The 24,833-nt window shown below is 40.5% G+C and overlaps 1 protein-coding gene across 1 annotated transcript in view; it reads left to right on the top strand.

Moving 5' to 3' along the window:
* LOC120883243 (multidrug resistance-associated protein 4-like) overlaps positions 1-24,833 on the top strand; it is a 199,662-nt gene that overhangs the window by 121,057 nt on the left and 53,772 nt on the right. The window contains 2 exon segments of the mRNA XM_040267272.1: positions 19,537-19,656; positions 20,810-20,920. Of these exon segments, the coding sequence (XP_040123206.1) occupies positions 19,537-19,656; positions 20,810-20,920 (231 nt within the window).

Raw genomic sequence — 24,833 nt, 5'->3', positions numbered from 1 at the left:
GGAACCAATGTAGAAGGAATTAGTTAGAAGGAACTAACATAGAGAATTTTTCTTCTTCTGAAGTTACCAGACATGACAATGAAAGGAAAAGATTAGGAAAAGGAAAGGAGACCTCAGGAAATACGTGTCAGAAGTGATATATTTGAAAAATACATTGTTTAACACGTTCAAGTAAGTTGTAATTGTTAAATGTATTGAAAAGATGTGTGTTAGTCATCAGTTGTGTCAACTTTTTGTGACTCCATGGACTGTAGCCCACTAGGCTTCTCTGTCCATGGATTCTCCAGGCAAGAATACTGGAGTGGGTAGCCGTTCCCTTCTCCAGAGGATCTTCCTGAGCCAGGTGTTGAACCCAGGCCTCCTGCATTGCTGGTGGATTCTTTAATGTTTGAGCCACCAGGGAAGCCCTCTTGAAAAGATAAGCCCTGTTATTTTCAGGTTTGTTCTTTATAATTATCAGTATTTGGGGTGATACCACACTATTTGTGTACCCCTTTCTCAAAACTATTTATATAAATGATGCTGAAAATAATCCCCTATGAGGACACAGGATGGGGATCTGTTCAGTATGCATTTAGTTGATTACTCCATATACCTTCCTAGTTTTAGAATAATGGGGAACAAGAACTTCCCTGGAAGTCATGTGGTTAAGACTCTGTGCTTCCACTGTGGGAGCCACCACTTCAGTCCCTAGTTGTGGAACTAGATGCTGCAAGGTCTTGGTTTTGGCTGCAAGGTGCAGCCAAAACACAAAATAATGGGGAACACATTTTATGATTAATTATTCTATTCTACAGGTAACCACAGATGATGAAAGAACCAAATTTATGTTATTCTTAATGCATACATTTCATCAATATTAGAAATAAGGAAAATACATTGTTACATATTTTTTAAGTCATAAAAACAATAGCTAAAAAGTAAGGAGGGAATATGTTTGTAGCAGAGACCTCAAACATGAATAATTATTGCAAATTAATACCAACTTTACTTTCTAGAAACCAAGCCAAGAACAGAAGCATATTGAATCCTATGGTTCTCTGTACCTACTAAATGGAAAAAGCCTCAGTTCATCCAGTCAAAGGAGGTTGTTTTTGGTGTGTGTGTAGCATTTGTGTGTTTTGTTTTTAATAGTAAACACTTGAGGTACTTATCTTTTTTTTTGTGAAAAGGATAGTGACCATCAGTTTCATAAAATCTATAAAAGAAATGTTCATGCATCAAGAGAAGCAGGTGACCTCCCATGGGGTTTGGTCTTGTGAGGTGTTTGGATGGAGGGGGAGCAGTAGAGTCCAGGTGTGTGTGACATTCTGCTGATGACTTGGTAGGATGGTAGGACCAGGGGAGGCAGAAGAGGAAGCGATGAGCTCCATCCAATCTTCTGTGTAGTCAAGGTTTCAGATGTTTTATAGTTTGAGGCCACCCATAAAAGGGAGTCATTCAACAGTTTTGTTGCAAAGCAGGTCTATGGTACATTCAAAGAGGGTTTGTTCCCCCAAAAAATGTTTGACAGAGATTTTTCCTGGGGCAAGGGCCATTGCCCATTCATATGAAAGTGGAGAGAAGAGTTTCTCCTGAGGCTTTTGTCAAGAAGCAGTACAGAATTTTCTCAATATCTGATCTGGAGAGTCTGAGGACTTTGGCACCATCACTGTGGAATATTTGTATTTTTTGCACCTAGTAGCCTGCAGTAAGTTAGACAATGAATTTAATCCAGGTACTCTTCCTGAACACACCAGATAACCACATGTGGTGGCCAGTTGATTAGAACTGTTTATGTTTTCTCTCTAGCTGCTGGTGGTGGTGGTAGTGTTCAGTCCCTAATTCAAGTCCAACTCTTTGAGACCTCATGGTCTGCAGCACACCAGGCTCCTCCGTCCTTCACTACCTCCCAGAGTTTGCTCAAACCCATGTCAGCTGAGTTGGTGATTCCATCCAACTATCTCATCCTCTGTCATACACTTCTCCTCCTGCCTTCAATCTTTCCCATCATCAGGATCTTTTCCAATGAGTAGGCTGTTCACATCAGGCAGTCAAAGTACTGGAGCTTAAGCTTGAGCATCAGTTTCTTCCAATGACTATTTAGGGTTGATTTCCTTTAGGATTGACTGGTTTGATCTCCTTGCAGTCCAAGGGACTCTCAAGAGTGTTCTCCAACACCACAGTTCAAAAATATCAGTTCTTCCATGTTAAGATTTCTTTATGGTCCAACTCTCACATTCATATATGACTACTAGAAAAACCATCAGTTCAGTTCAGTTCAGTTTGGTTGCTCAGTCCTGTCCGACTCTTTGCAACCCTATGGAATGTAGCACACCAGGCCTCCCTGTCCATCACCAACTCCTGGAGATTACCCAAACTCATGTCCATTGAGTCGGTGATGCCGTCCAACCATCTCATCCTCTGTCGGCCCCTTCTCCTCCCACCTTCAATCTTTCCCAGCATCAGGGTCTTTTCAAATGAGTCAGTTATTCTCATCAGGTGGCCAAAGTATTGGAGTTTCACCTTCAGCATCAGTCCTTCCAATGAATATTCAGGACTGATTTCCTTTAGGATGGGCTGGTTGGATCTCCTTGCAGTCCAAGAGACTCTCAAGAGTCTTCTCCAACACCACAGTTCAAAAGCATCAATTCTTCAGCACTCAGCTTTGTTTATAGTCCAACTCTCACATCCATACATGACTACTGGAAAAAATATAGCTTTGACTAGATGGACCTTTGTTGGCGAAGTAATGTCTCTATTTTTTAATATGCTGTCTAAGCTGATCATAGATTTTCTTCCAAAGAGCAAGCGTCTTTTAATTTCATGGCTGCAGTCACCATCTGCAGTGATTTTGGAGCCCAGAAAAATAAAGTCAGCCACTGTTTCCACTGTTTCTCTATCTATTTGCCATGAAGTTATGGGACTGGATGCCATGATCTTTGTTTTCTGAATGTTGAGCTTTAAGCCAACTTTTCACTCTCCTCTTTCACTTTCATCAAGAGGCTCTTCAGTTCTTCTTCACTTTCTGCCATAAGGGTGGTATCATCTGCATATCTGAGGTTATTGATATTTCTCCTGGCAATCTTGATTCCAGCTTTTGCTTCATCCAGCCCAGAATTTCGCATGATGTACTCTGCATGTAAGTTAAATAAGCAGGGTGACAATATACAGCCTTGATGTACTCCTTTCTCTATTTGGAACCAGTCTGTTGTTCCATGTCCAGTTCTAACTGTTGCTTCCTGACCTGCATACATATTTCTCATAAGGCAGATCAGGTGGTCTGGTATTCCCATCTCTTGAAGAATTTTCAACAGTTTGTTGTGATCCACACAGTCAAAGGCTTTGGCATAGTCAATAAAGCATAAGTAGATATTTTTTTCTGGAACTCTCTTGCTTTTTTGATGATCCAATGTATGTTGGCAATTTGATCTCTGGTTCCTCTCCCTTTTCTAAATTCAGCTTGAACATCTGGTAGTTCATGGTTCATGCACTGTTGAAGCCTGGATTAGAGAATTTTGAGCATTACTTTTCCAGTGTGTGAGATTAGTCCAGTTTTGTGGTAGCGTTCTTTGGCATTGCCTTTCTTTGGGATTGGAACGATAACTGACATTTTCCAGTCCTGTGGCCACTGCTGAGTTTTCCAAATTTGCTAGCATATTGAGTGCAGCACTTATATAGCATCATCTTTTAGGATTTCAAATAGCTCAACTGGAATTCCATTATCTGCACAAGGTTTGTTTGTAGTGACGTTTCCTAAGGCCCACTTGTCATATTCCAGGATGTCTGGCTCTAGGTTTTTGATCACACCATAGTGGTTATCCAAGTCATTAATATCTTTTTGTATAGTTCTTCTGTGTATTTTTGCCCCCTCTTCCTAATATATTCTGCTCCTGTTAGGTTCATACCGTTTCTGTCCTTTATTGTGCCCATATTTACATGAACTGTTCCTTTGTTATCTCTAATTTTCTTGAAGAAATCTCTAGTCTTTCCTATCTGTTGTTTTCCTCTATTTCTTTGCATTGGTTACTGAGGAAGGCTTTCTTATCTCACCTTGACATTCTTTAGAACTCTGCATTGAAATGGGTATATCTTTCATTTTCTCCTTTGCCTTTAGAGTCTCTTCTTTTCTCAGATATTTGTAAGGCCTCCTCAGACAACCACTTTGTCTTTTCACATCTCTTTTTCTCAAGGGTGGTTTTGATCACCACCTCCTGTACAATGTCACGAACCTCTGTCCATAGTCCTTCAGGCACTCTGTCTATCTGATCTAATCCCTTGAATCTATTTCTCATATCCACTGTATAATCATAAGGGATTTGATTTAGGTTGATTTAGGTTATACCTGAATGGTCTAGTAGTTTTCCCTACTTTCTTCAATTTAAGTGTGATTTTTGCAATAAGTAGTTCATGATTTGAGCCACAGTCAACTCCTGGTCTTGTTTTTGCTCACTGTATAGAGCTTCTGCATCTTTGGCTGCCAATAATATAATCAATCTTATTTCAGTGTTGACCATCTTGTGATATCTATATATAGAGTATTCATTTGTGTTGTCGGAAGAGGGTGTTTGCTATGACCAGTGTGTTCTCTTAGCAAAACTCTGTTAGCCTTTGCTCTGTTTTGTTTAGTACTCCAAGGTCAAACTGTTTGTTAGTCCAGGTATCTCTTGACTTCCTACTTTTTCATTCCAGTCCCCTATGATGAAAATGACATTCTGTGTGTATGTGTGTGTGTGTGTGTGTGTGAATTCTAGAATGTGTTGTAGGTCTTCATAGAGCCATTCAACTTAGGCTTCCTTGGCATTAGTGGTTGGGGCTTAGGTTTGGATTATCGTGATATTGAATGCTTTGCTTTGGAAATGAATGGAGATCATTCTCTTATTTTTTAGATTGCATCCAAGTACTGCATTTTGGACTCTTGTTGACTATGAGTGCTACTCCATTTCTTCTAATGGATTATTTCCCACAGTAATAGATATAATGGTCATCTGAATTAAATTCTCCCATTCCCATACATTTTAGTTCACTGATTCTAAAAATGCCAATGTTCACTCTTGCCATCCATCACCTGTTTGACCACTTCCCATTTACCTTGATTAATGGACCCAACATTCTAGGTTCCTATGCAGTATTGCTCTTTACATCATCAGACTTTTTTTCACCACCAGACACATCTACAACTAGGCATTGTCTCTGCTTTTGCTTAGCCTCTTCATTCCTTCTGGAGATATTTCTCTGCTCTTCTCCAATAGCATATTGGGCACCTACCGACCTGGGGAGGTAGGTCTGTGCTGTAAATAATAACACTGCTGCTTCCTCTAAATTATAACTAATAGTGTATCTTAGGGCTTCCCAGGTGTCTCATTGATAAAGAATCCACCTGTTAATGTAGGAGACACAGGAGACAGGTTCAATCCCTGGGTTGGGAAGATCCCCTGGAGGAGGACATGGCAATCCACTCCAGTATTCTTGCCTGGATAATCCGAGGGACAGAGGAGTGTGGCAGACTACAGCCCATGGGGTCTCAAAGAGTCAGACATGATTGAGCAACTGAGAAAGCAAGAGTGTATCTTAAAGGTTACTGCTGCAGCCACCAACAAAAGGAAGGACACCTGACTGCTGTGCCCAGAAGGCATAAGCCTGCTTTTGAAGCAGGCTTCAGATGTGCTCCAAGGACTACTGATGTCCTGACATTTATTTTCAGGTCTTATGGCCTAACTGCCCCTGGAAACTTATGCTGACATTTTTATCTGATGACATATTGGCATCTGATTATTACGGGACTTTGGGGGCACAGTTTTGGAAAAGTGAGCATAGCAATGGTCAATCATGGACAAGTAGATAAAACCAGGATGGCATTTGCTTGCCTTTCTCTAGTCAACTTTTTGCATTTGCCAATGCCTCAATGATGAAGCCATATCCAAGTTCTATCTGAAAGATGCTGGGATCAACTAGTAGTGTCTGCCATGGCCATTGTTAGGGGAGAGTTAGCACATGTGTCAGGCATATTAGGATCATGGATCCTAATACATGGATCCTAATACCATGGATCATCAAGTCTGCTATTTTAAGGGGTTCTCATGCCAGATTCCCAGGGGCTTTGTTCAACATAAGGTAATTAATGGGGCTTCCCAGGTGGAGCTAGTGGTAAATGCAGGGGATGTCAGAGATGTGGGTTTGACCCCTGGGTTGGGAAAATCTAGGTATTCTTCCCTGGAGAATCCCATGGGCAGAGGAGCCTGGTGAGCTACAGTCCGTGGGATTGCAAAGAGTTGGATATGACAGAAGCGACTGAGCACAAGGTGATTATTAAGATTAATAAGATATTTGCATATCTTAATAAGATATGCAATAATGGCTAAGACTGTTGGATATTAGCTGAGTAAGATTTGGTGGTTTTCTGAACATAAATAACAAAGTCTGGAGAAAAATGCACATCATCACACACAGGCATCCTTAACCTTGATTATTTTCCCTCTGAGACACAGCAGCCATGATTAAAAGCACAATCTTGGGAATAAGATAGTGTGGGTCTCATGCCCAGGTCTATCACTTAGGTGGGTTAATATAGTCAATACTGGGCAGTCAATGCTCTTAATCCCTTAGTCTCCGGGGATCTTAAGAGGATTTCTTGAGTAGATTCTTGTAAAATGCCTGCTGGCCACTACCAAAGGCATGAGAACCTTGAATAGGAGGCAACTGAGAACTTAGTCACAACTAGCAGGTCTCACATAGCTTGAATAATAACCTGCATCAGGGCTACCAGCCCGGGGGTCCCCCTGCCAAGGAAGATCTGCACCCCACACTTGTGGGGTGTGTCCCCAAATGTCCTCAGGGTTATGGGCAACACAGCTGTCACTCCTGTGAACTATAGGTTTACACGTCTGTGACTGTGGGCTGATGTTATGGCTGTGACATAGTCTGCTTCAGGATAGCGAGCTCAGTGCTTGTGGCAAAAAGATGCTACTTTGGGCAACATAACAACCGAGCCTTGACATCCCCTCTCCCCCTGTACTACTTAACTTTTTGGCAGACCTTCCAGTTCAGTCATCCTGGCATTCTTCTCAGCCCTAAGTGAGGTTTGAAAGAAACAGGATAGGTTTTCATGGGTCCAGATTCCCTTGGCCTATAACTCTTGGCTTTGAGGTGAAGTAGGTGATGGGGTGTTTGGGTTCCCTGGTGTTCCAGGCTGAGATGACACCTGGTTTCTAAAGTTGACCCCACCTTCCATCCCTGCTGGAGAGAATCAGCTGCACTTTGATCTCCTGACAGGGAAGCAGATGATGGAGGCCACGCTGAAGAGTTCACTCCAGGACTCTCCCTGGGGGGACCTCCACGTCTGCTTCCTGCTCAGAAGTCCTGTCTGTGATGAACAGTGTTGATGTCACTCTCTGTGGAGTGGAAATGGGAACCTGGTTCTAGTGAGTTTTCTCCACTTTCTGGAGCTGGGTTTTCAGATCCTCCTGACAGGGTGATGGGCCCCAGAATTCACCTGTATCATCCCTGTGAGCACCCAGTGTCCAGACTGGCTGAGTTCTGGGGGGTGGTTGGGACATCTGGTAGGGATGCAGAAAAGACCTGAACAGATCTCCCAGGATTTCTTATTTGGAGCTTGAGCTCAATCTGAGTTTATGTTGCTCTTACAACACAAAGTTATAGGCAGCTAAAAACTTAATAGAGTGAAGAGAGAGAGTAGTGTGGATGCTGAAATGAGAATACAGGTACACAGCTGGATAATCAAAAGCATCACTGAATCACTTTCAACTCTGTGCCTAAATGAAGTAAAAAGGGGAAAGGTTAGAACATGTCACCGTTCAGAGAAGGGTTTTTCCTTAAAGCAATATTACAGCTGAGGGTCCCTAACAGTTAGGTTCCTGGTCAGATGTCCCAGGCAGGAAAGAGTCCCACTCAGGGCTGAGTGGATGGTCACCTGACCCCTAACCCAGGCTGTCCTCCCCTAGCCCAGGGCTTTCCACTCTCTCTGAGCCCCAGTGACTTACAAGAGGAAGCCAGCTCCTTCCTTTTGTCTTAAAAAATATTTATTTTAATTGGAGGCTAATTACTTTACAATATTGTAGTGGGTTTTGCCATACATTGACATGAATCAGCCAAGGGTGTACATGTGTTCTGCATCCTGAACCCACCTCCCGCCTCCTTCCCCATCCCATCCCTCAGGGTCATCCCAGTACACTGGACCTGAGCACCCTGTCTCATGCATTGAACCTGGACTGGTGATCTATTTCACATATGGAAATATACATGTTTAATGCTACTCTCTCAAATCATCCCACCCTTGCCTTCTCCCACAGAGTCCAAAAGTCTGTTCTTTACATCTGTGTCTGTTTTGTTGTCTCGCAAATAGGGTCATCATTACCATCTTTCTAAATTCCATACATATGCATTAATATACAGTATTTGTGTTTTTCTTTCTGACTTACTCCACTCTGTATGACAGGCTCCAGTTTCATCCACCTCATTAGAACTGATTCAAATGCATTATTTTTAATAGCTGAGTAATATTCCATTATGTATATATACCACAACTTTCTTATCCATTCATCTGCCGATGGACATATAAGTTGCTTCCATGTCCTAGCTATTGTAAACAGTGCTGCAATGAACATTGTGGTACATGTGTCTCTTTCAATTCTGGTTTCCTCGGTATTTATCCCCAGCAGTGGGATTGCAAGGTCATATGGCAGCTCTATTTCCAGTTTTTTAAGGAATCTCCACACTGTTCTTCATAGTGACTATACTAGTTTGCATTCTGCCAACAGTGTAAGAGGGTTCCCTTTTCTCTGTACCCTCTCCAGCACTTATTGTTTGTACACTTTTGGATAGCAGCCATTCTGACCAGCATGAGATGGTAGGTACCTCATTGTGGTTTTGATTTGCATTTCTCTGATAATGAGTGATGTTGAGCATCTTTTCATGTGTCTGTTGGCCATCTGTATGTCTTCTTTGGAGAAATATCTCTTTAGTTCCTTGGTCCATTTTTTGATTGGGTCATTAATTTTTCTGGAATTGAGCTGCAGGAGCTGCTTGTATGTTTTTGAGATTAATTCTTTGTCAGTTGCTTCATTTGCAATTATTTTCTCCCATTCTGAAGACTATCTTTTCACCTTGCTTATAGTTTCTTTCATTGTGCAAAAGCTTTTAAGTTTAATTAGGTCCCATTTGTTTATTTTTGCTTTTATTTCCATTACTCTGGGACGTGGGTCATAGGGAATCCTGCTGTGATTTATGTCAGAGAGTGTTTTGCCTATGTTCTCCTCTAGGAGTTTTATAGTTTCTGGTCTTACATTTAGATCTTTAATCCATTTTGAGTTTATTTTTGTGAATGGTGTTAGAAAGTGTTCTAGTTTCATTCTTTCACAAGTGATGGATCAGTTTTCCCAGCACCACTTGTTAAAAAGATTGTCTTTTCTCCATTGTATATTCTTGCCTCGTTTGTCAAAGATCAAGTTGTCCATAGGTGTATGGGTTTATCTCTGGGCTTTCTGTTTTATTCCATTGATCTATGGTATTTTGTGCCAGTACCATACTGTCTTGATGACTGTGGCTTTGTAGTATAGTCTGAAGTCAGGCAGGTTGATTCCTCCAGTTTCATTCTTCTTTCTCAAGATTGCTTTGGGTATTTGAGTTTTTTTTTGTATTTCCATATAAATTGTGAAATTATTTGTTCTAGCTCTCTGGAAAATATCATTGGTAGCTTGATAGGGATTGCATTGAATCTATAGATTGCTTTGGGGGTACTATACTCATTTTCACTATATTGATTCTTCTGATCCATGAACATGGTATATTTCTCCCTCTATTTGCATCATCTTTGATTTATTTCATCAGTGTTTTATAGTTTTCTATATTCAGGTCTTTTGTTTATTTTTGTAGATTTATTCCTAAGTATTTTATTGTTTTTGTTGCAATGGTGAATGGAATTTTTCCCTTAATTTCTCTTTCTGTTTTCTCATTGTTAGTGTATAGGAATGCAAGGGATTTCTGTGTGTTAATTTTATATCCTGCAACTTTATTCATTTATTAGCTCTAGTAATTTTCTGGTGGTGTTTTTAGGGTTTTCTGTGTAGAGGAACATGTCATCTGCAAAGAGTGAGAGTTTTATTTCTTCTTTTCCAATCATAATTTGGTTTATTTCTTTTTCTTCTCTGATTGCTGTGGCTAAAACTTCCAAAACTATGTTGAATAGTAGTAGTGAGAGTGGGCACCCTTGTCTTATTCCTGATTTTAGGGGAAATGCTTTCAATTTTTCACCATTGAGGATAATGTTTGCTGTGGGTTTATCATATATAGCTTTTATTATGTTGAGGTATGTTCCTTCTATGCCTGCTTTCTGGAGAGTTTTTATCATAAATGGATGTTGAATTTTGTCAAAGGCTTTTTCTGCATCTATTGAGATAATCATATGGTTTTTATCTTTCAATTTGTTAATGTGATATATCACATTGATTGATTTGTGGATATTGAAGAATCCTTGCATCCCTGGGATAAAAGCCCACTTGGTCATGATGTATGATCTTTTTAATATGTTGTTGGATTCTGTTTGCTAAAATTTTGTTGAGGATTTTTTCATCTATGTTTATCAGTGATATTGGCCTGTAGTTTTCTCTTTTTGTGTCATTTTTGTCTGGTTTTGTTATTAGGGTGATGGTGACCTCATAGAATGAGTTTGGGAGTTTACCTTTCTCTGCAATTTTCTGGAAGAGTTTGAGTAGGATAGGTGTTAGCTCTTCTGTAAATTTTTGGTAGAATTCACCTGTGAAGCCATCTGGTCCTGGGATTTTGTTTGTTGGAAGATTTCTGATTACAGTTTCAATTTCCATGCTTGTGATGGATCTGTTAAGGTTTTCTATTTCTTCCTGGTTCAGTTTTGGAAAGTTATACTTTTCTAAGAATTTATCCATTTCTTCCAAGTTGTCCATTTTATTGGCATATAGTTGCTGATAGCAATCTCTTATGATCGTTTGTATCTCTGTGTTGTCTGTTGTTATTTCTCCATTTTCATTTCTAATTTTATTGATTTGATTCTTCTTCCTTTGTTTCTTGATGAATCTGGCTAATGGTTTGTCTGTTTTATTTATCTTCTCAAAGAACCAGCTTTTATTTTTGTTGATTTTTGTTATAGTCTCCTTTGTTTCTTTTTCATTAATTTCTGCCCTACTTTTTATGATTTTTTTCCTTCTACTAACCCTGGGGTTCTTCGTTTCTTCTTTTTCTAGTTGCTTTAGGTGCAGAGTTATGTTATTTATTTGATTTTTCTCTTGTTTCTTGAGGTAAGCTTGTATTGCTATGAACCTTCCCCTTAGCACTGCTTTTACTGAATCATATAGGTTTTGGGTTGTTGTGTTTTCATTTTGATTTGTTTCTATGGGTATTTTTAATTTCTTTTTTTTGATTTCTTCTGTGATTTCTTGGTTATTCAGAAGTGTGTTATTTAGCCTTCATATGTTTGTTTTTTAATAGTTTTTTCCCCTGTAGTTGACATCTAATCTTACCGCACTGTGATCAGAAAAGATGCTTGAAATGATTTCATTTTTTTTTGAAATTACCAAGGCTATATTTATGGCCCAGGATGTGACTATCCTGGAGAAGGTTCTGTGTGCACTTGAGAAAAAGGTGAAAGTCATTGTTTTGGGGGTGAAATGTCCTATAGATTTCGATGAGGTCTAACTGGTCCATCGTATTATTTAAAGTTTGTGTTTCCTTGCTAATTTTCTGTTTAGTTGATCTATCCATAGGTGTGACTGGTTTATTAAAGTTTCTGACTATTATTGTGTTACTGTTAATTTCCCCTTTCATACTTGTTGGCAATTGCCTTACATATTGTGGTGCTCCTATGTTGGGCGCATATATATTTATAATTTTTATATCTTCTTGGATTGATCTTTGATCATAATGCAGCGTCCTTCTTTGTCTCTTTTCACATTCTTTATTTCAAAGTCTATTTTATCAGATATGAGTATTGCTACTCCAGCTTTCTTTTGGTCTCCATTTGCTTGAAATATATTTTCCAGCCCTATACTTAGTCAGTATGTGTCCCTTTTTTTGAGGTGGGTCTCTAGTAGACAGCATATTTAGGGGTCTTGTTTTTGTATCCATTCAGCCAGACTTTGTCTTTTGGTTGGGGCATTCAACCCATTTACACTTAAGGTAATTATTGATAAGTATGATCCCATTGACATTTACTTTGTTGTTTTGGGTTTGAGTTTATAAACCTTTTCTGTGTTTTCTGTCTAGAGAAGATCCTTTATCCTTTATTGAAGAGCTGGTGTGGTGGTGCAGAATTCTCTTAGCTTTTGCTTGTCTGTAAAGTTTTTGATTTCTTCTTCATATTAGAATGAGGTCCTTTCTGCGTATAGTAATCTGGGTTGTAGGTTTTTCTCTTTCATTACTTTAAGTATGTCCTTCCATTCTCTCCTGGCCTGAAGAGTTTCTATTGAAAGTTCAACTGTTGTCCTTATGGGAATCCCCTTTGTGTTATGTGTTTCTTTTCCCTTGCTGTTTTTAATATTTATTCTTTGTGTTAGATGTTTGTTAATTTGATTAATATGTGTCTTGGTGTGTTTTCCACAGTTTATTGTGATCCACACATAAAAGGCCTTTGGCATAGTCAATGAAGCAGATATAGATGTTCTTCTGGAACTCTACTGCTTTTTCAATGATCCAGTGGATGTTGGCAATTTGATCTCCTCTGCCTTTTCTAAAACCAGCTTGAACATCTGGAAGTTCACGGTTCATGTACTGCTGAAGCCTGGCTTGGAGAATTTTGAGCATTACTTTATTAGCATGTGAGATGAGTGCAATTGTGCAGTAGCTTGAGCATTCTTTGGCATTACCTTTCTTTGGAATTGGAATGAAAACTGACCTTTTCCAGTCCTGTGGCCACTGCTGAGTTCTCCAAATTTGCTGGCATATTGAGTGCAGCACTTTCACAGCATCATCCTTCAGGATTTGAAATAGCTCAACTGGAATTCCATCCCCTCCACTAGCTTTGTTCGTAGTGATGTTTTCTAAGGCCCACTTGACTTCACATTCCAGGATGTCCTGCTCTAGGTGAGTGATCATACAATCGTGATTATATTGGTCATAAAGATCTTTTTTGTACAGTTCTTCTGTGTATTCTTGCCACCTCTTCTTAATATCTTCTGCTTCTGTTAGGTCCATACCATTTCTGTCCTTTATCGAGCCCATCTTTGCATGAAATGTTCCCTTGGTATCTCTAATTTTCTTGAAGAGATCTCTAGTCTTTCCCATTCTGTTATTTTCCTCTATTTCTTTGCATTGATCGCTGAAGAAGGCTTTCTGATCTCTTCTTGCTATTCTTTGGAACTCTGCATTAAGTTGCTTATATCTTTCCTTTTCTCCTTTGCTTTTTACCTCTCTTCTTTTCACAGCTATTTGTAAGGCCTCCCCAGACAGCCATTTTGCTTTTTTGCATTTCTACTCCATGGGGATGGTCTTGATCCCTGTCTCTTGTACAGTGTCACGAACCTCATTCCATAGTTCATCAGACACTTTATCTATCAGATCTAGGCCCTTAAATCTATTTCTCACTTCCACTGTATAATCATAAGGGATTTGATTTAGGTCATACCTGAATGGTCCAGCGGTTTTCCCTACTTTCTTCAATTTGAGTCTGAATTTGGTAATAAGGAGTTCATGATCTGAGCCACAGTCAGCTCTTGGTCTTGTTTTTGTTGACTGTATAGAGCTTCTCCATCTTTGGCTGCATAGAATATAATCTATCTGATTTCGGTGTTGACCATCTGGTGATGTCCATGTGTAGAGTCTTCTCTTGTGTTGTTGGCAGAGGGTGTTTGCCATGACCAGTGCGTTCTCTTGGCAAAACTCTATTCGCCTTTGCCCTGCTTCATTCCATATTCCAAGGCCAAATTTGCTTGTTAGTCCAGGTGTTTCTTGACTTCCTAATTTTGCATTCCAGTCTCCTATAATGAAAAGGACATCTTTTTTTGGGTGTTAGTTCTAGTAGATCTTGTAGGTCTTCATAGAATCGTTCAGCTTCTTCAGTGTTACTGGTCGGGGCATAGACTTGGATTACTGTGATATTGAATGGTTTGCCTTGGAAATGAACAGAGATCATTCTGTCGTTTTTAAGATTGCATCCAAGTACTGCATTTCGGACTCTTTTGTTGACCATGATGGCTACTCCATTTCTTCTAAGGGATTCCTGCCCATGGTAGTAGATATAATGGTCATCTGAGTTAAATTCACCAACTCCAGTCCATTTTAGTTCACTAATTCCTAGAATGTCGATGTTCACTCTTGCCATCTCCTGTTTGACCACTTTCAGTTTGCCTTGATTCATGGATCTGACATTCCAGGTTCTATGCAATATTGCTCTTTATAGCATGAGACATTGCTTCTATCACCAGTCACATCCACAACTGGATATTGCTTTTGCTTTTGCTCCATCCCTTCAGTCTTTCTGGAGTTATTTCTCCACTGATCTCCAGTAGCATATTGGGCACCTATTGACCAGGGGAGTTCCTCTTTCAGTTTCCTATCGTTTTGCCTTTTCATACTGTTCATGGGGTTCTCAAGGAAAGAATACTGAAGTGGTTTGCCATTCCCTTCTCCAGTGGACCACATCCAGACCACCTGACCTGCCTCTGAGAAACCTATATACAGGTCAGGAAGGAACAGTTAGAACTGGATATGGAACAACAGACTGGTTCCAAATTTGAAAAGGAGTACGTCAAGGCTGTATATTGTCACCCTGCTTATTTAACATATATGCAGTGTACATCATGAGAAATGCTGGGCTGGAAGCAGCACAAGCTGGAATCAAGATTGCTGGGAGAAATATGAATAACTCAGATATGCAGATGACACCACTCTTATGTCAGAAAGTGAAGAGGAACTAAAAAGCCTCTTGATGAAAGTGAAAGAGGAGAGTGAAAAAGTTGGCTTAAAGCTCAACATTCAGAAAACGAAGATCATGGCATCCAGTCCCATCACTTCATGGGAAATAGATGGTAAACAGTGGAAACAGTGTCAGACTTTATTTTTTGTGGCTCCAAAATCACTGCAGATGGTGACTGTAGCTGTGAAATTAAAAGACGCTTACTCCTTGGAAGAAAAGTTATGACCAACCTAGATAGTATATTCAAAAGCAGAGACATTACTTTCCCGACTAAAGTCTGTCTAGTCCAGGCTATGGTTTATCCAGTAGTCATGTATGGATGTGAGAGTTGGACTGTGATGAAGGCTGAGTGCTGAAGAATTGATGCTTTTGAACTGTGGTGTTGGAGAAGACTCTGGAGAGTCCCTTGGACTGCAAGGAGATCCAACCAGTCCATTCTGAAGGAGATCAACCCTGGGATTTCTTTGGAAGGAATGATGCTAAAGCTGAAACTCCAGTACTTTGGCCACCTCATGCGAAGAGTTGACTCACTGGAAAAGACTCTGATGCTGGGAGGGATTGAGGGCAGAAGGGGAAGGGGACGACAGAGGATGAGATGGCTGGATGGCATCACTGACTTGATGGATATGAGTCTGACTGAACTCTGGGAGATGGTGATGGACAGGGAGGCCTGGCATGCTGCGATTCATGGGGTTGCAAAGAGTTGGACATGACTGAGGGGCTGAACTGAACTGAACTGAACTGAACTCCTTGGAAGGAAAGTCATATTGAAAAGCAGAAACATTACTTTGCCAACAAAGGTCCGTCTAGTCAAATCTATGGTTTTCCCAGTGGTCTTGTATGGATGTGAAAGTTGGACTGTAAAGAAAGCTGAGCACCGAACAATTGATGCTTTTGAACTGTGGTGTTGGAGAAGACTCTTGAGAGTCCCTTGGACTGCAAGGAGATCCAACCAGTCCATTTAAAGGAGATCAGCCCTGGGTTTTCTTTGGAAGGAATGATGCTAAAGCTGAAACTCCAGTACTTTGGCCACCTCATGCGAAGAGTTGACTCACTGGAAAAGACTCTGATGTTGGTACGGATTGGGGGCAGGAGGAGAAGGGGACGACAGAGGATGAGATTGCTGGATGGCATCACTGACTCGATGGACGTGGGTCTGGACGTGGGTCTGAGTGAACTCCGGGAGTTGGTGATGGACAGGGAGGCCTGGTGTGCTGGGATTCATGGGATGACAAAGAGTTGGACACGACTGAGCGACTGAACTGAAGTGAACTGGGGTGTTTTGCCTTGGATTTATCCTGTTTGAGACTCTTTGTGTTTCTTGAACTTTGGTGGCTATTTTCTTCTCCATTTTAGGGAAGTTTTCAACTATTATCTCCTCAAGTATTTTCTCATGGCCTTTCTTTTTTCTTCTTCTTCTGGGACTCCTATGATTTGAATGATGGGAAGTTTAACATTGTCCCAGAGGTCCCTGAGGTTGTCCTCATGTCTTTAATTCTTTTTTATTTTTTACTCTCTGCTTCATTTATTTCCACCATTCTATCTTCCACCTCACTTATCCCATCTTCTGCCTCAGTTATTCTACTGTTGTTTTCCTCCAGAGTGCTTTTGTCTCAGTTATTGCATTATTCATTATTGATTGACTCTTTTTTATTTCTTCTATGTCCTTGTTAAAATTTTCTTGCATCTTCTCAACCCTTATCTTCAGACTATTTATCTGTAACTCCATTTTGTTTTCAAGATTTTGGATCATTTTTACTGATCATTCATATCATTGTTCTGAATTCATTTTTAGGTAGACTCCCTATTTCCTCCTCTTTTGTTTGGTTTGGTGGGCATTTATCATGTTCCTTTACCTGCTGAATATTTCTCTGCCTTTTCATCTTGTTTAGATTGCTGTGTTTGGGGTGGCCTTTCTGTATGCTGGAAGTTTGTGGTTCCTCTTTATTGAGGATTCCTCCCTGTGGGTGGGGTTGGATGAGTGGCTTGTCAAGGTTTCCTGGTTAGGGAAGCTTGCATTGGTGTTTTGGTGGGTGGAGCTGGATCTCTTCTCTCTGGAGTGCAATGAACTGTCCAGTAGTGAATTTTGAGGTGTCTATGGGCGACTTAGCAGCAGCAGCAGCATGGGTTTAGTGTGACTTTTGGCCACGTGTATTTTAATGCTTGGGGTTATGTTCTTACATTGTTGGAGAATTAGCTTGGTATGTATGTCTTGCTCTGAAACTTGTTGGCTCTTGGGTGGAGCTTGGTTTCACTGTAGGTATGGAGACCTTTGGATGAGGTCTTGTTGATGAATGTTCCATGGAGTCAGGAGTTTTCTGGTGTTCTCGGGTTTTGGATTTAAGCCTCCTGCCTCTGGCTTTCAGTTATTCTTACAGTAGCCTCAAGACTTTTCCATCCATACAGCACCAATGATAAAACATCTAGGTTAATGGTGAAAGGATTCTCCATGGTGAGGGACACCCAGAGAGATTCACAGAGTTACATGGAGAAGAGAAGAAGGAGGAGGGAGATAGAGGTGACCAGGAGGAGAAGAGGGGGAGTCAAAAGAAGAGAAACCATCTAACCAGTAATCAGTTCCCTAAGTGTTCTCTACAGCCTGAAACATCAAAGAGATCCACAGAGTTAGGCAGAGAAGAGAAGAGGGAGGGAGGAGATAGAGGTGACCACCTTTCAAAGAGAATGGGCTGCCTTTCTGGGTGCCTGGTGTCCTCCGCCAGCATTCAGAAGTTGTTTTGTGGAATTTGTACAGCATTCAAAGGATCTTTTGATGAATTTGTGGGGGAGAAAGTGGTCTCCCCTTCCTATTCCTCTGCCATCTTAGGACCGCCCCTGCTCCTTCCTTCTTTATAGAAATGGGGACACTAAACACAAGAGCAGGTCCTGTGTTTTTACTTGTTTGTACCTCAACCCCTCCAAATGTGCAGTGCCCAGGTGCACATCTGTACTGACTGAACTGTCACCAGACAGGCATTCAGATACTGGACTAAGGAGTGAGGACCTGAAATTAGTCTGGAGTTTCCCCTGGATTCTTTCCCCCATCATTTAATAAAATCTCTGTAGCCTCATGTAAGATGCATTACTAATTTCCCATAAACAACCTAGTTGTACTAACAGGTCTTCTCTAGGATACACACAGGTAACAAAGTGATGTCAGTATTTCCTGCTGATACAGCACAAGTTATCATTCATCCCAGGCAGCGGTCAGAGGCTCACTGTGTGCCCCTGGCAATAGCAAGTTACATCCTCGTTCATGGTGGGGAATGAGAAATGTAAGGGTCCTTCCTGCCTGGCAGCCTGCAGCCCAGCTGTTCCCTGACAGGCAAGAGCCTGACCCTGGTGCTCATGGTCAGTGTGCTCTTAGAGAAGATGGCAGGAAATGAATGGGCAGTCATGTGACATCAGGCCCCAAACCACATGAAGTCACTCAAAAGATGGACACTGAGGCCGCGGTCAGATTCTAAAAGGGTGATGTGAGTGTCACATGCCGCAGTGACCTCTGAATACCAGGACAAGTATCCAGCAGGCAGATATAAAAATATCTCTCAGGTTCCCGGGGCGGAAGTCAAGACCATTCAAAGGCTCCTCGTCTGCCGGGTCCTGAGGGCACAAGGGCAGTGCAGTGCCGGGTGCTCCGTGACCCGCACAGAGGCTCCTGGCGCAGGTGCAGGGAGAGGCCCAGGATGAGGGAGGCGGCAGACTGTCCCCTCCCTTACTCGTCTCACCCTGTCTTGGGTCTGGCTCTGGTCCAGGGTGGGGCATGTACTGACTCTATCCCAGCCCTTAGGTTACTCATCTAAGGTGGAACAAAACACAGGTAGCTTACCAAAGTTCAGTGTGGTGAGGACTCTAATGAGGAATTAAATTTTAAAATGCTACTGATTCAAAAATTAGTGAACAGTAATTACTCACCCATGAAAAAGAATGAAATATTACCATTTGTAGCAACATTGATGGACTTAGGGAATATTATTATTAGTAAAATAAGTCAGAGAAAGACACATATGATATCACTTATACATGAAATCTAAAAATAATACAAATGAATCTATACACAAACTAGAAATAGACTCAGAGGCATAAAAAACAAACTTGTGGTTACCAAAGGGCATTGGGAAAGAGTGAGGAGCAAATTAGAAATATGGGATTAATAGACAGACTGCTATCAATACATCAAATAGATAACAAGGATTAAGTGTAAAGCACAGAGAATTTTATTCAGTATCTTGTAATCACCTATAATGGAATATAATCAGAGAAAAGAACTGAATGACTATACTACATACCTGAAACTAGCAGATTATTGTAAATCAAATATACTTCAATATACTTTTAAAAAATTGTGAGCAATGTCCATCTGGAAAGATGCCAGAAGAATATGGAGGGAGGAATATTTGAGAGGACCTTGATGAAAGAACCAGTAAAGAACTTCTTTATCTAAATCTAGCTGGGATTTTGAATTTGATCAAAGATAGTTTCAAAGAGAATCTCTCATTCCCAGGCCATTAAAGTGAAGCTTGGTATGAGCAGGAGTTTGAGGGTCACATGGAGGATTTCCTTTGGCAGGACGTGTGACCACAGAGCCTGGGAGGCAGTTGGTTTCCTCTCATCCAGCCTCCCTGACTTTCTCTGTCGTGTGTCTGTCTCTGCTTCCCCAGCTCGGAGCCTGGTGTTTTCCCACTTATCATCTTCTCTCCAGGGACTCTGGACCATCCGGGCATACAAAGCAAAAAAGAAGTTTCAGGAGCTGTTTGATGCACACCAGGATTTGCACTCAGGTCTGTATGTTTCTGGAGATGACTTCTAAGGATGGGATGTGCTGCCTTCTGAGGCTGACTCCCTCTCAGGTGGCCTGGCTGGCCAGCACCTCTCTGTGTGTCAGCCCACGTCGCCCTCTGAACACCTGTCTCCCCAACCCCTTCCTCTCAGCATCTCCTCTATGTTCCCCTCTTCCCCCCGTCACAGCCCTGCTTTTCTCCCCTGACTGGCCTGCATTGTCCTTCCATCACTGTGCCCTGTGGACGTCTGTCTCTTTAAGGCAGGAGTCAGTAAACTTTTCTTTTTTCAAAGGTCCAGATAGAAAATATTGTAGGCTTTGTGTGCTGTCTCTATTGTAACTACTCATTTTGCTATTGTAGCACAAAGACAGGCAAAGATCATACATTAGTCAATGGCTGTATTCCAATAAAATTTTATTTTCAGAACCAGGTGGTGGCTGTTCTTGCCCCTCAGGGTGTGCTTTGCCAACTCTTTTGAGAGCAGACATTGAAGGTAGTAGAAGTATTGAGGAAAATAAGTTCCTGATTTGCTACCCACTTGATTATGCTTTGTATCAGTGAAGTTTGTTTGTTTTCCATCTAGGTAGAAAATTCAGAATTTCCTCTAAGTCTATAAAAACCTGGCCAAACTTTCCAATCATTAGTGTATTTTGAAGATAACATGGCATTTGAAAGCCACATACAGATCCTGTTAGCTGATGGTCGTGTGGACACTGGCTCCTAAGAATAACCACCTCAGGCCCTGTAGAGAGGGCAGAAGGTGCTGGAGCTATGCTCTCTGCTGTCAGAGCCGGGAACAGCTGACTCTTTGAGAGGAGGATCTTCATGTTGAGGCCCAGCACAGCAGGGAACACACCAATGAGATGTTTTTCCATCTTCTTTCCTGTGATGGTATTTTTCTTGATAACCCATGGGTTGAAGTTTTCAAAGCATGCTTCCTGGACCGATTCCTGCGTGTCCCATAGTTGTTTTGTGTTGAACCTAGTTTTCTGGAATCTTGAGGTTCCTTTGAAGTTACAGGTGTGTAACTTTGCTGTTCTACCTTGTGTAAAATCTTCTGTAGCTTAACTGAAGAAAATGCTCTCCCTCATGAAAAGCAGCTAACATTGTTTTCCTGTTTATGTATTACACTTGTTATGGTTCACAAATCCAGAGGCGTGGTTCCTGCTTTTGGCGACGTCCCGATGGCTCACTGTGTATCTGGATGTCAGCTGTGCCATCTTTGTCACTGTTGTTGCCTTTGGGGCCCTGATTATGGTGGAATGTAAGTACAAATGTGAATATTTGTGGTATGTTTACATTTTATAGCTTTGTTTGTAGTTATTAAACTGTTTTCATCTTGTCTAATATATACTCTTTGGTTCTAATGAGTTGTATTAAAGTGTCTGCAGCATGTCACTCCACAGTGTGTCCATGTGAAGTAATTTGTGTCTTGATGAGAACTTTTATCTTTTTTAACTCTTATTTATCTACAGTAGGTCCTATTGAGATCATTAAAAAAATTTTTTTTTTGATTGGCATATAGTTGATTTATGATGTTGTGTTGACTTCAGGTGTATAGCCAAGTGAATCTGTTACACATATATCCACTTTTTTAAAGACTCTTTTTCCATACTCCATAAACATTGGGGTGCCTGTATTTTTTTTTTTTAGTAATTTGTGTTTTGATTAATACTTCAAATGAATAGTCTTTTAGAAAAGAATTTCTAATTTTCACTTTCAGAATCTTTAGGAGCAAAACCCAGGTATGACGTGCCTGCTCCAGCAGACCTGTGGTGTCTTAGGCCACTGCTTTGGCTCACTCAGGCCATTCTTTAATTTTTGTTTTAAGTTTTATTGGGGTATAGTTAATTTACACTGTTGTCTTAGTTTCTGATGTACAGCAAAGTAAATCTGCTATCAGTTCAGTTCAGCTGCTCAGTCATGTCCGACTCTTTGCGACCTCATGAATTGCAGCACGCCAGGCCTCCCTGTCCATCACCAACTCCCGGAGTTCACTCAGACTCGCGTCCATCGGGTCAGTGATGCCATCCAGCCATCTCATCCTCGGTCGTCCCCTTCTCCTCCTGCCCCCAATCCCTCCCAGCATCAAAGTCTTTTCCAATGAGTCAACTCTTCACATGAGGTGGCCAAAGTACTGGAGTTTCAGCTTTAGTATCATTCCTTCCAAAGAAATCCCAGGGCTGATCTCCTTCAGAATGGATTGGTTGGATCTCCTTGCAGTCCAAGGGACTCTCCAGAGTCTTCTCCAACACCACAGTTCAAAAGCATCAATTCTTCGGCGCTCAGCCTTCTTCACAGTCCAACTCTCACATCCATACATGACCACAGGAAAAACCATAGCCTTGACTAGACGGACCTTAGTCGGGAAAGTAATGTCTCTGCTTTTGAATATGCTATCTAGGTTGGTCATAACTTTTCTTCCAAGGAGTAAGCATCTTTTAATTTCATGGCTGCAGTCACCATCTGCAGTGATTTTGGAGCCCAAAAAAATAAAGTCTGACACTGTTTCCACTGTTTCCCCATCTATTTCCCATGAAGTGATGGGACCGGATGCCATGATCTTCATTTTCTGAATGTTGATCTTTAAGCCAACTTTTTCACTCTCCTCTTACACTTTCAGCAAGAGGCTTTTTAGTTCCTCTTCACTTTCTGCCATAAGGGTGGTGTCATCTGCATATCTGAGGTTATTGATATTTCTCCCAGCAATCTTGATTCCAGCTTGTGTTTCTTCCAGTCCAGCGTTTCTCATGATGTATTCTGCATAGAAGTTAAATAAGCAGGGTGACAATATACAGCCTTGATGTTCCTATTTGGAACCAGTCTGTTGTTCCATATCCAGTTCTAATTGTTGCTTTGTGACCTGCATACAGATTTCTCAAGAGGCAGGTCAGGTGGTCTGGTATTCCCATCTCTTTCAGAATTTTCCACAGTTTATTGTGATCCACACCCACTCTTTTTTAGATTCTTTTCTCATATAGATCAATACAGAGTTCTCTGTACTTTACAGTAGTTTCTTATTAATGATCTATTTTAATATTTTATATATAGTAGTATGTATGTGTCAGTCCCAGTCTTCCAATTTATCCTTCCCCTCCCTTATCCCCTGGTAAACATAAGTTTATTTTCTACACTTGTTACTCTACTTCTGTTTTGTAGATAAGTTCATTTGTAGCCTTTTGTTATATTCCATATGTAAGCAATATCATATTCTATTTTTCTCAGACTTGCTTCACTCAGTATGCAGATCTCTAGGTCCAGCCATGTTGCTGCAAATGGCATTGTTTTGCGCCCCCGCCGTTTTTTTAAATGGCTGGGTAACATTCCATTGTATCTATGGTACCATATCTTCCTTGTCCATTGCTCTGTTGACAAGCATTTAGGTTGCTTCCATGTCCTGGCTGTTGTAAATAGTCCTGCAGTGAATATTAGGGTGCCATGTATCCTTATAAATTATGGTTTTCTCTGGATATATGCCCTGGAGTGAGATTGCTGGATCTTATGGTAGCTCTATTTTTAGTTTTTTAAAGGAACCTCCATATTGTTCTCCATAGTGGCTGTATCAGTTTACATTCCCACCAACAGTGTAGGAGGGTTCCCTTTTCTCCACATCCTCTTCAGTAATTATTGTTGTAGACTTTTTAAAAAAATATATAAATTTATTTATTTTAATTGGAAGTTAATTACTTTACAATATTGTATTGGTTTTGCCATACATCAACATGAATCTGCCACAGGTATACATGTGTTCCCCATCCTGAACCCATTCTGACTGGTGTGAGGAGAAACTTCACTGTAGTTTTTTGCTTAAAAAAATTTTTTTTCACTGTAGTTTTGATATGCCTTTTTCTAGTAATTAGAGATGTTGACCATCTTTTCATGTGCTTTTTGGCCATTGATATGTCTTCTTTGGAGAATGTTTGTTTTAATCTTCTGCCCATTTTTTGATTGGACTGTTTACTTATTTATATTTGATATTGAACTGCATGAACTCTTTGTGTATTTTGGAGAGTAATCCCTTGTCAGTCACTTCATTTGAAAATATTTCTCCCACTCTACAGGTTGTCTTTGGTATTTTTTATGTTTTTTTTTTTTTTTTCTGTGCAAAAGTTTTTAAGCTTAATTGGGTCCAGTTTTTTTTTGTGTGTTTTATTTATTTTCATTGCTCTAGGAGGTGGGTAAAAAACCTTGCAGCAATTTATATCAGAGAGAGTTCTCCCTATGTTTTCATCTAAGAGTCTTCTAGTGTCTGGTCTTACATTTATGTCTGTAATCTATTTGAGTTTACTTTTGTTTATGATTTTAGGGAGTGTTCTGATTTTATTCTTTTACATGTAGCTGTCCAGTTTTCCCAGAATCAGTTTTTAACGAAACTGTCTTTTCTCCATTGTGTATTCTTGCTTCCTTTGCCATAGGTGACACAGGTAGGTGGGCTTTTCTCTGGACTTTCTGTTCTGTTCCATCGATCTATATTTCTGTTTTTGGTGCCAGTAGAATATTGTTTCAATTACTGTAGCTTTGTGGTATAGTCTGAAGACAGGGCACGTGATTCCTCCTAGATTCATTTTTCTTCTTTGTTTTTCTCATGATTACATTGTCTATTCATGGTATTTTGTGTTTCCATACAAAATATAGATTTCTTTGTTCTAATTCTCTGAAAAATGCCATTGGTAATTTGATAGGGGTTGCATTGAATCTGTAGATTGCTTTTGAGTAGTTTACTTGTTTGTTTGTTTGTTTACAGTATGTCTTCATTGAGATCTTTTATCTTTTTATCTTTCTTTGAATGGGTTGAGATCTACATAACTGTAGCAAGATGACCTTCTGAACATCCCAGATAGTGTCCTATATCTGGATGGAGAGAACGAGGTTTACTCATAAGCTTTTTGTACAGATTAGGTTTTAGGTTTTAGCTTTTGGACTACTTGGAATCCTTGGTTGTAGGGGTCTGAGGAAGATTTTCTATAGCAAAAACAGTATCCTCTCTGCTGTGTGGGTCCCAGATGAGCAGTTGTTGGAATGTGTAGCATGAATTCACCATCCCTTACTATCCATAGAAATAGCCCTGTATCACAGTCTTTAATAATGGAAAAATGACAGTAATATTTTAAATTTAAAAGCACTGGCTCTTAGAATCCATTGCCTTCTTTTTGTGGTTTCAACTGCAGCTACATTGG

Source organism: Oryx dammah, unplaced genomic scaffold, assembly GCF_014754425.2.
Source record: "Oryx dammah isolate SB20612 unplaced genomic scaffold, SCBI_Odam_1.1 HiC_scaffold_24, whole genome shotgun sequence".
NCBI lineage: Eukaryota > Metazoa > Chordata > Mammalia > Artiodactyla > Bovidae > Oryx > Oryx dammah.
Note: the sequence above shows the minus strand (reverse complement) of the source record. Positions and strands in the feature narration are given on the sequence as shown.